The 10710-nt window shown below is 55.4% G+C and overlaps 2 protein-coding genes across 2 annotated transcripts in view; one reads left to right on the top strand and one right to left on the bottom strand.

The window, feature by feature from the left end:
- The window catches only part of LOC102239863, a 13311-nt gene extending 8264 nt beyond the window's left edge, over positions 1 to 5047 (top strand). Inside the window, exons 4-6 of the mRNA XM_014545222.1 lie at positions 2009 to 2111; positions 2969 to 3238; positions 4617 to 5047. Of these exons, the coding sequence (XP_014400708.1) occupies positions 2009 to 2111; positions 2969 to 3201 (336 nt within the window). The 3' untranslated portion in view covers positions 3202 to 3238; positions 4617 to 5047. The remainder of the gene's footprint in view (positions 1 to 2008; positions 2112 to 2968; positions 3239 to 4616) is intronic.
- Positions 5048 to 7000: 1953 nt separating this feature from the next.
- LGALS12 (lectin, galactoside-binding, soluble, 12) overlaps positions 7001 to 10710 on the bottom strand; it is a 12899-nt gene continuing 9189 nt past the window's right edge. The window contains 1 exon segment of the mRNA XM_005857513.2: positions 7001 to 7117. Within this exon segment, the coding sequence (XP_005857575.1) occupies positions 7001 to 7117 (117 nt within the window).

Genomic DNA, 10710 nt, shown 5'->3' with positions numbered 1-10710 from the left:
TAGATCCCAAACCAGAGGCGCTGGCAGAGAGGCACAGAAAGTTGTATCAAAGCCATCTGTGCACAGAGAGGAGGGGCAGCTGGTCCAGCCTGGGGCAGTGAGGTGCCCAGAGGAGAGACTGTCTGCTGGGAGGAGAGTGTGTGTCACACGGGGAGGGCACGGAGGGTGTAGGAGGGAGAGCGAACATGGCGTCAAAGGAGCAGGAGAGAGAGCATGAGGTGGGGAAGCACAGGTAGCTCAGGAAGAGCAGTACAGAGAGAGGAGATGAGGGATGAGGGTGAGAGGGATGAGGGTGAGGAGGGATGAGGGTGAGAGGGATGAAGGTGAGAGGGATGAGGGTGAGAGGATGAGGGTGAGGAGGGATGAGGGTGAAGAGGGAAGAGAGAGACAGGGAGGAGGGTGAGAGAGAGGAGGGAGACAGGAAGGTGAAGAGGGATGCGGGTGAGAGCTGGACCATGAGCTGCCTAAAGGGTGTGGACAGCATTCTGAGGGTCTAGGTAGGTCATTGCCCAATGTTCCCTGTGAAGGTCCCACTGGACAACACGGGTGGGTAAGGAGTGAGTGGAATGAAACCCATGTTAGAGGGAGGGGGATGGAGGAAGGTGGCCTTGAAGGCACTTGGTAATTGGACATGGGGCTGAGGGAGAAGGAGGAGTGAGGGATGACTAGGCCTCTGATTAGCAAGCTGGGCTGAGTGACGCCAGAAGGAAGGGCACAGAACGAGCAGAGGGACGAGCAGGCTTTGTTCCATGGGGACTGGATGCCCTGTGGGGTGGACACTCATTCCCTGGGAAGGCGTGTGAATGTGGAGAAAAGCAGCCTCCACTGGGGGCGGGTGTGGGAGCGGGAAGGGCAGACTGCTGTCTGGCTGAGCCATCTGGGGTACGTCCCTCACCCTCACCAGTCCCCGTGCCCACACCTGGGAGTGTGGATTCGTTGGGTCCTTTAGCCTGAGGTGCTGTTGGCTGAGTGGGTGCCTGTGATGGAAATGTCCCACTGGCAGCTGTCCCACCAGGGAGGGTGCCTGGCACAGGTGCCCACAGTGTGGCCCTGAGGAGCCTTCAGTTTGTGTCTCCATGAATGAGTGCCCAGAGGTTGGGACAGAGTCTGAGGAGGAGGCTACTCAGCACCGCTATGGACAGCCTGCTCTAACACCTGCGTCTGATAGACTCGTGGAGGTTGAGTCAGGCAACCGGTCAGGAGAGGATTGCAGAGGAGGAGACAGCTGTGACTCCCAGCTCCCAAGAGGAGGGGCATGGCTGCCACTCAGGGCCACGTGAGGGGGCACTGGGATGGGGAGGAGGCAGAGAAAGTGGGGAGGGAGACAGGGAGGTGAAGAGGGATGAGGGTGAGAGGGACGAGGGTGAAGAGCTGGACAGAGCTAAGGGCAAGAGCCTGGCCGGTGGTGTCTGTGGGAAGAGGGACTGGGGCGGGTGAGCAGGCTTAGGACTTGCTGGTAGAATGCTTTCTGCAGGCTCTGGGGCAGAGGCACTGTCTCTAGTTGACTTGTACCTGGACCTGGGGGCATTGGGGTAGGTGGTTAGTGGCCTGCAGTGAGCTCTGGATTGGTTTGTTTGCATTGAAGAGAACGTTTAAGGGGCTGCTGTGAGCTGATCTTCAGGAACTGGCTAGCCCTGGGGGGGGCGGGGGGGGCAGTCTGTCAGCTGCAGTGAGACTCAGGATGTGGAAGTGTCAGAGCAGAAGATGAGAGCCACGCTAATGCCCAGCAATGGGGTGGGAGCAATGGGGCGGGAGCAATGGGGTGGGACAAAGTGCTAGGGCCCCCAGAGGAAAGGCTTCAGCCCGACTGTGTCCAGGCTTCCTGTCCCTCCTGCCCCAACCGGGCTTCTCTGAGTGACAGCAAAGCTGGTGACCCCAGCAGTCCCAGAGGCTCCTCTCCCGGGGTTGCTACTAGGTGTTGTGTGGCAGGGAGCAGTCTGCAGCTCTCCAGCCAGGCCTCTGCTACTTCCTACCATCTGTCTACACTCTCTCTGCTTTTCTGTTGTAGTCAAGCGAGGACCCAATACCTGGAGACCTGATTCAAATTGGAGATGTTTACAAGCACTGGGCAATCTATGTGGGAGACGGTTTTGTGATTCATGTGAAATCAGGTAAAGATGAATTATTTGTTTAATCACCAGCTTTATTTTGAGAAAAGGGAACAAAAGAGAACTCACTGCTGTGGTAATAGCATCCTTTTCCTTTTCAACTATGACATGTCAGATCTTTACTCGCTAAGGAATGGAATGTGGACTCCATCAGTTGACAATTCTGTTGTGACTCTCTCCTAAGTGTCCAGAACTAAGCCAGGTGATAGGACGTAAGAAAATGATGAGAAGTTCCCTCTTGCCATGGAGCCCACAGTTTCTACACAATAGTAGAAATCGCTAGGCCTTTGGAGTTCTTTCAAATCCTTGCTCCACAACTTTTGTCTCTTAAGTTCTGTGGCTCAAAATTGGTTCTGTGAAATGGAGACAAGTTATCACCTGGGAGGGGTTGTAAGAGAATCAGCTGAGACTGGCTTCTTCCAGGTAGATTCTAAAAAACTCAAAAATGTGTCTGAGTCAGACCCATGCCCAAAGATGCGTCATCTGCAAGTATTGTTATGATATCATTGTGTATCGTCAAAGACAAGTTTAAACAACTGAAATACCCAACAATTGGAGATTTGTTAAATGCATCAAAGTCTGACATCAGTGGAATCCCATGGCACCCATTCTAAGTTATGATGGAGTTGCCATTTGTTGTGGGAACATGGGGGCAACAGAGCCTTAAGTAGTTAAGTTACAAAAGTGTGGATGAAACAATTGCACTCCTACTAAATTTAACTTTTAACAATAGGGAATGATAGTAGAAGGAAGGGACAGTGACCTCAGATGTCAATAGTGGGGCGTCCTTTCTTCTTCCCCTCCTTGTCCAACATGGCACTGCTGAGCATGGCAGCAGCTTAGTCTCTCTGTGATCCCAGGTGTGTCCTCCGGGTCTAGCTCTTCCGACCTTGAACATGGCTATGCAGTACTACAAGACATGGTGAAATGTGAACCTCTGAAAGAAGTGGCAGGGGATAACACGTACAAGGTCAACAACTTCTTGGATAACAAGTACAGGCCCCGGCCTGTGCATGACATTGTCAATTTGGCGGAGAAGAAAATTGGTGAAACCTGGAATGACTATTTTTATTTCCCAACTGTGAGCACTTAGTCGCTAAACTGAGAAATGGCCGCCCTGGAGCCTACAGGTAAGAGCCCTGTGGGGTGATTCCATTTGGGGTTCCCTTGACAGGAGGATGAGGGGCGGCTCTTGGTAAATATCAGGGACCAAGCACTTAACCAGCCCCAGGCCCCAAAGCTACGTGCACACTTCAGAGTGTGAACCAATTGCTTTGACACCAAAACCAGTGTTTTGTCCACTGAGTCGGACTGCTTTCTGCTCTTTGAAGAGCCCTTGTCAGTGGGGAAACCTTTTGCGAAGGGTCACCAGTGCAACCCGGGGAGGCCTCCTTGCCCTGCAGGCCAGGAAAACGGGCTGTAGATTCTGGCACTACCCCACCCCCCCCGCCCCACCAGCCAGGAGACCTGCTACAGCAGCAGTTCTCAGCCTGTGAGTCACAAACAATGAAAATACACCCTGCATATCAGATATTTACATGACGATTCCTAACAGTAGCAAAATTACAGTGATGAAGTAGCAACGAAAATAATTTTATGGTTGGGGGTCACCACAACATGAGGAACTGTATGAAAGGGTCGCGGCATGAGGAAGGTTGAGAACCGCTGCACTACAGGATCACTTTCCTGCCTGGACTCGGTTTTCTATCCAGAATCGGCCACGTACCTCTATCCCGTCCACGTCAAGGTTTCCTGTGAGCATTACATGACTGGGAAAGTGCCAGGGCAAGGGGAAGCTCTGCTCAGATGTGAGCCACTCTGACTAGCAGTTGCTCCTCCCACAGGCCTGTGGCCAATCAGGCAGCATTTCTTGTCCCAGTCTACAGAGGAGGAGCCCAGGCTCAGAGGAGAACATGGTTTCTGAGCTCATCAGCATAGCTTCCCTGGCCCCGAGGCCGCCTGCCACCAGGATGCACTAGGGTCCTCTCGTCCCTAGTTCCGCAGCAGCACCGCCCCGCCCTCTGTGCTCTCAGCTGCCTGGTCCCTTCCGAATACTGAGCTGCCTGTGAATAGCAGACACCTAAGCTCAAATCCCAAACCAGCTTCCAGTCCACTGAGGGCTTTGGACAGGTCACTGCCCTCTCCGGGCCTTCCTCGTGTGCAGAATGAAGGGTCAGAAGGAGGACCTGTGAGGGAGGCCTGGCTGGCTCTGAGCATATGCAGTCCTTTACCTCTGAGCTCAGCTCTGAAGGCAGATCCTGAAAAGTCCTGTGGGTTGTCAGGGAGAGTCTGGAATGAGCCAGGGTCCGATAGGATCACCTTCCCCCCAGAGGGCCTCCAGGGCCAGAGCTGCTCAGACGTGAGCTCTTGGGGACACAGTCCACTTCTTTCCTGGGGAAAGGTCTCTGGGGTGGACAGAAGTCATGTGTGTCTGTGGGACTCGAGAGGGAGGGACCATCAGTCTTGGACTCCTTTTAACTCTGAGCAATGCACTGTTCTCCTCCTCAGAGTGGAGTTTCCGAGTCAGCTGGTGCTTCTGTGGCGGTGCCAACAGTCCTGGCTACTTCTTCGCAGTGCTCCCCAGCAGTAACAGCTGCTTGAAGAAGCCACTAAACAGTCTCCAGTTAGAGGCCACTTCAAGGACCAGCTGATCCCCTCTGTGCCCGATGCTCTCTCCCACTGGCATTTCCAGGGACTAATTCTAGCAAGACCATAGCTTCTTGAAGAAGAAAATGAATGAATCCAGTGATCCCTTTACCAAATATTTCCACTACTTTCCTGCAAACTCAAGAATCTTTGGATATTCTTGAAATGTTAATGTTTATTGCATGTAATCCTATCTAATAAAAGCCTAATATGCAAATTGTCCCCTCAACCAGGAGTTTGTCCAGGGGACGGGGCTGGCCAACCGCCGTGGCCCCTCTCCCCAGCCGGCCCTGCTCCTTCCAGTGGCGGCAGGCAGCTGGGAGAAGGGAGGCCCTGGCCGGCAGCCGCTAGGGACCCCACCTGTGCACAAATTTCGTGCACTGGCCTCTAGTATTATTATATGTAAAATCATTTCTCTTGAATAATTGGTGTTTATTGCATGTAACATTATTATATTTAAGGTCATTTTTCTTGAAATATTAAGGTTTACTGCATGTAACATTATTATATTTAAAATCGTTTTTTCTTGAAATAAATAAATAAATAAAAACTGGAGGGAAAAAGAACTCTTTGGAAGGGAAGCATCTACAATTGAGTACCCGTTGGCCACTTCCACTGGCTGATCTTGAAAAAGACTCTTGAAATCTGAGCTTCCGTTTCCTCTTCTGTAACATGGGGGTGAGAGTGGCTGCTTCGCTTGTTTCCTTGAGGTGAGGTAAATGCCTTAGCACATTGCTGACCGTCAGCAGACGTTCAATAAATTGGTTCCACACACTTTTGCTTCTGCCTCGATTAATTTTACTCTCCGGGTGGACAAGGGACTAAAATTCCTCTGGCTAACCCCAGCATCCGGCGAGTGAGTCCAACATCCAGACCAGACGGCCACCTGCCGCCACACCTGCAGGGCCTCAGTGGGCCAGCCTCCATTGTTACAAAGGATGGCATTTACGACACAGGGTCTAGCCTTACCTGCCCGTGACTATTGCGTGAAATCACTGTTACTTCATGGGCTCAATTAGCATGCATCAGTCTGCTCCGGGTTGGATTTCTGGAAGGTTCTTTTCTTGATATCACTCGCAGCTGTTTTCCTGTTTGCATCCCGTGTGGGCTCAGAAGTGGCCACCCCCCTCTCCTTCAAGGCTGCTGGGCTGTGCATCTACCAGCAAGCTTCCCCAGAGACTGACCCCAGGAGTCTCCGCCTGTGGGGTCACCAAGGCCACCACTACTCTGGCCCTGGGGGTAGGGGACACTTTCCACTTGGCTTCCCATCCCAAAGACATGAAAGTCTGGATCCTCAATCCCCAGCTCAGCGAATCCCAGCCTGCAGCTAATAATGGGAATTTACCAGAAGCTCAGAGAATTTACCAGGAAGGAAGAAGAGCTAGGGCTGTGGTCGGCAAACTGCGGCTCGCGAGCCACATGCGGCTCTTTGGCCCCTTGAGTGTGGCTCTTCCACAAAATACCACGTGCGGGTGCGCACACACAGTGCAATTGAAACTTCATGGCCCATGTGCAGAAGTCGGTTTTCGGCCTGGGCGAGTCTAGTATGAAGAAGTACTGTTGATATTTGGCTCTATTGACTAATGTGTTTGCCGACCACTGAGCTAGGGGATAACTCTTCGCTGCCACGATGTAATGTGACCATGCTCCGATCCAGGACGCACGTCCGTTCATATATTTACAGCGTCAAGACTGGCTGTCCCTGCAATGACCCTGATCTGCCTCCACGCCCATGGGCTCAGCTCACGTTCCACCAGGCGACGCTGGGACATACAGCGTCAAGACTGGCTGTCCCTGCAATGACCCTGACCTGCCTCCATGGACTCAGCTCACGTTCCACCAGGCGACGCTGGGACGTGGCTGCCCTCCCGGGGCCACACACAGTGGAGGAGGACCTTCCCTGTTCCAGCATGACTCACGGCGCTGACACCTGAGCTGCCCCAGGACCATTTCTTCCCAGGACAGCTAACAGCGCGCATGCCCTTCCCCTGGTCGGAAACGGGCTCTCTCCTGCGGAGCCCGCGTCTGCTCCCTGTGACTAGGTCGAGGCTCCCATGTACTTCTGAGCAGCACTTGTCACACTCCAACTTCACTTGGACTGGGTGCTCTTGTGGCAAATATGTGCTTTCCCTACAGGAACTGTTATCCTACACAGCCAGGCCTCGTGACTCCTTTTCTTCCCCATTGTCAGCCCTGAGCCCACCGTAGCATCTGGAATATGAAAAGGTTACCACTGAAGATGCCTACTAAGTGTACGGCTGAATATAAACGCTGATAAGCCAGGTGCCGGGAGTGAAGGTGAAGGTGAAGTTGAAGTTGTAGTGACCCTGAGCCGGCACCTGTGCACCAGCTGGAACGCAGATCTGCGGGTTTAGTACAGGTCCAGCCCCCAGAGGTCTCCGGGTGGAACTGCAGGGCCTGTGTGCGGACAGGGTGTGCGCGCTGGGCCAGGAGAGCTATGGGAGGGGAACTGGGATCTGCAGAAAGCTGAAGCCCCGAAAGAAAGAACCCCTGGGTAAGAGGGGAGGGATGATGGACACACCTCCACCCCCACCCCCCAGAGCTTTGGGTGTAAAACCAGAAGTGTGTCCCGTGAGAAATGGCAAAGCGGAGCCATTTCCGTGTGCAAGTGGCAAGTCTGTGTTGCTGCTACCCCTGGAGGAAGCCCCATGTAGATGAGGTGGTGCCCGCAGCCCCCACAGGAGCACCCGAGCCGCCAGCCGTGGGGGCAGTAGACACCTCCGAGGGAGGATGGGTGGCTTCAGGACTGAAGATAAGAAAGCCTGGCGGTGCATGTGCTTTTACGGACACGTGCACGCAGTTCCCTTGCGTCCGTGGCCAGCTGGCAGCTGCCTGGTCACGAAGCCGAGGAGTGACCAGCTCTAGTACATGCAGCCCAACTTCTCTGAAGTGGCTAAACCACGCGCCCCTCCTCCGGGAGTGTCCGGGAGCTCCCGCCGGTTCACCTTCTTGTCCCCTGGCGCCCTCCTCCCTGCTCCTCATGCTCTGTCCCTCCTGTGAGGGCAGCTGAGTGTCTCTAGGCTGCTCTGCCCACCAGCTTCCATTCTGGGGGCTTAGGAGACAGAGAGCACTGCTGGCTGCCTAACCAGCCGTCCCCCATCACCACCTTCTCCCGGGATAAAAACGCTCCTGAGGTTGTTAGGGAAAAAGAGCCTCTTTGCAGATCCCTCGGTGGCCTCGGTGTCCTCGGGAGCTACTGGGCAGAGCCTGCGCCCCTGCCTCCCGCCCCCTGTGCCAGCGGACAGACGGCCAGGCTGGGGAAGCCGCTCTCAGGGAAGTTCTGCTTCTCGCAGCCACAGGCACCCCAAGGCCAATGAGCTCCTGGGCCCCTTGTCCTAAGGCACCGCCTGCTGGAGGTTCCCCCTGTGGGGTGCAGGAGCCCCTGGATGCACCACCCTCTGCGGCCCAGTATTCTGAAGGCCTTGCTAAGACCATGTCACAGGGGGGGATTGGGCCCACGTCTCTGTGCCTGGAAATGCCTATTCTCTCGAGACAGAAATGGCAGCCCAGGGTCCAGTGGGAGAGGCCCCGAGTTCCTCAAGCAGGGGCGGCGGGGGCAGAAATGCGGCCCCATGCCTGCTCGGGCTGCTCCCGGGGGCTGCCCCGGCGAGCCCACGTTCGGATGCAGGTTATTGCACATTTCCATTTAGGACAAGGCACCGATGCGTCCATCCTCTGATGTAATTAGCGGTTAGCTTTCGAGGTAGACCATGTCTCCCAGAGCGCCGTCGGAAGGAAACCGGAAGTGGAAGTCTCCCGGTGGCATAAAACCCGCCCACCAGCCCCAGGACCCCCGACATGGCCCGCCGCCGCGAAGTCCCCTGGAACCTCCTGGCAGTGGCTCTACAGGAGTGTGTGTCCCTGGCCTTGGCCACCGTGAACTGTAAAGTCTCGTTTCGGAGGCTTTCATGAAAACGTGCTTGCCATTTGCCCTCTTCTCCTGCGGGCCTGTGAGGTCCTCGACAGAGCGAGCCTCCTCGCTGCGTTGTCTGGCACAGCGGGTGGGGGTGGCAGGAGAGCCCGTGCGGTGCTGCGGGCACCCAGTGGGCAGAGCTCAGGGATGCGGCTAAATGTCCCTCAAGGCACGGGCCCCCAGCAAGGATTGATCTGGCTCAGGACGGCGTTGGTGCTGAGGTGGAGAGTCTCTGCCCTAAGCCCTCACTCAGATCACAGAAGAGGAGGCCAAGCTGATGAGTCCATAACTGGGGTGAAATGGAAACAAGAAACACTCAGTTAAGATAAAAAGCAGAAGTAGAAAAAGAAGGGAATAGAGAAATCATGGGACAAGTAGAAAACATCATAGCAATAATGTAAACATATCATATGTATATGTATATAGATGGATATAGAGATAGAGATAGAGAGATAGAGATAAAGATCTACATATATAAAAAGCTAGCGACCTTAATGCCGTCACAACCAGAATGACTGAAGACCAGGACACCGTGGCCCCTCGCCCAGGCCGCCTCGCCCTCAAGTGGAGACCCCCCCACCCGGATATGGGGCCCCCATCAGGGCAGGCCAGCCAGTCCCCACCCATGCACCAGGCCTCTATTCCTATGTAATAAAAGGGTAATATGCAAATTGAGCCTAAAGGCGGAACGACCAGAACGACTGCTGGACCAGTCACTACTGAGGTACCCTGACCACCTCTGGGTCCCTTTCCCCAGCCGGCAGGCTCTGATCGCCTGATGACAAGTGGGGAACGGGGGTCGGTGGCGGGGGATGCGGGCAGCGTCAGACCAAGGCCCCCACCCCGCTGATCGCCCCACACACAGTGGGCAACCTGCGGCGGGGGCGGGGCCTGTGAGCAGGCGGGAACAGCTGACCTCTCAGTCCCTTCCCCCGGCTGTCAGGCACCGATCACCCGATGGCGAAAGGGGAATCAGGGGTGGGTGGCAGCGGGGGGTGGGGCCAGCTGTGGGCAGCTGGGGAAGATGACCCTGATCACAGGCCAGGCCTAGGGACTGTACCCGCACACGAATTTCATGCACTGGGCCTCTAGTATAGAGATACAGTCACAAAGATAGAGATAGAGATAGAGATAGAGATGGAGATGGAGATGGAGATGGAGATGGAGAGGGAGAGGGAGAGGGAGAGAGAGAGAGAGAGAGAGAGAGAGAGAGAAAGATAATTTAGGAAGAGTCATATAAATGGTCCAAGTTCCCCTATAGCAGTGAGAGCCACCATTTATTGATTCCAACTCGGTACGCGGCACGTTAAGCAATTTCAACTCATAAATTCGCACAACCGCCCGCCAGGTGGATGTCACTTCCCATGCCTTTCTGGACGAACACAGGGTGTTTGCCCAAACCCACGGCGGCTGACCTCCTACGGGTGCCAGGAGGCGAACCCAGGTTGGTGTTTCTCCTCCTGGGACAGCGTTGTGGTCGGGGAGCCACACGCCCAGCACCGTCCACGGGAACCTGAGCGCAAGCGCTGACCAGGGGACAGAGCTGCTTCTGACCTCGTGCCCGGGACCCACTCTGCGACATCGGACAAGCCCGCCACGCCTCGTCCTCCATCCCATCCGAGTCCCTGGGTTCTCACAGAATGAAATGTGTGGGCAAGTGCCGGGGAGCAGAGCCACCCCGACGTGCTGGCCTGGGGCTGCGGGACGCTGGCCAGGATGATCCTGGGGGTCCGTGGGCACAGCCCATTCTCTCTGCTGTCAGGTGGGTGGCGGGAGACTGTCACATCCCTGAGCCAGGACTCTGAGTGCCTTTGTTCGGCTACACAACCTGCCTCCTCTCCAAGCCCTGAAGGAAGACGGAGGCAAACCCCCAACTCCTGGGGGAGGGAGGCCCAGAGCTGGAGGCGCCCTCACACCCCCCTGCCTGCCCTCTGCGGGGGGACCCAGCCCCTGCGGACCCTGGAAGTGAGCTGGGCCTGGCATGGCGGCGACAGGCGGGCACTGGGAGGGGTGGGCAGAGCG

The sequence above is a fragment of the Myotis brandtii genome, unplaced genomic scaffold (genome assembly GCF_000412655.1).
Source record: "Myotis brandtii unplaced genomic scaffold, ASM41265v1 scaffold1112, whole genome shotgun sequence".
NCBI lineage: Eukaryota > Metazoa > Chordata > Mammalia > Chiroptera > Vespertilionidae > Myotis > Myotis brandtii.
This window is presented reverse-complemented; position numbering and strand designations above follow the sequence as displayed.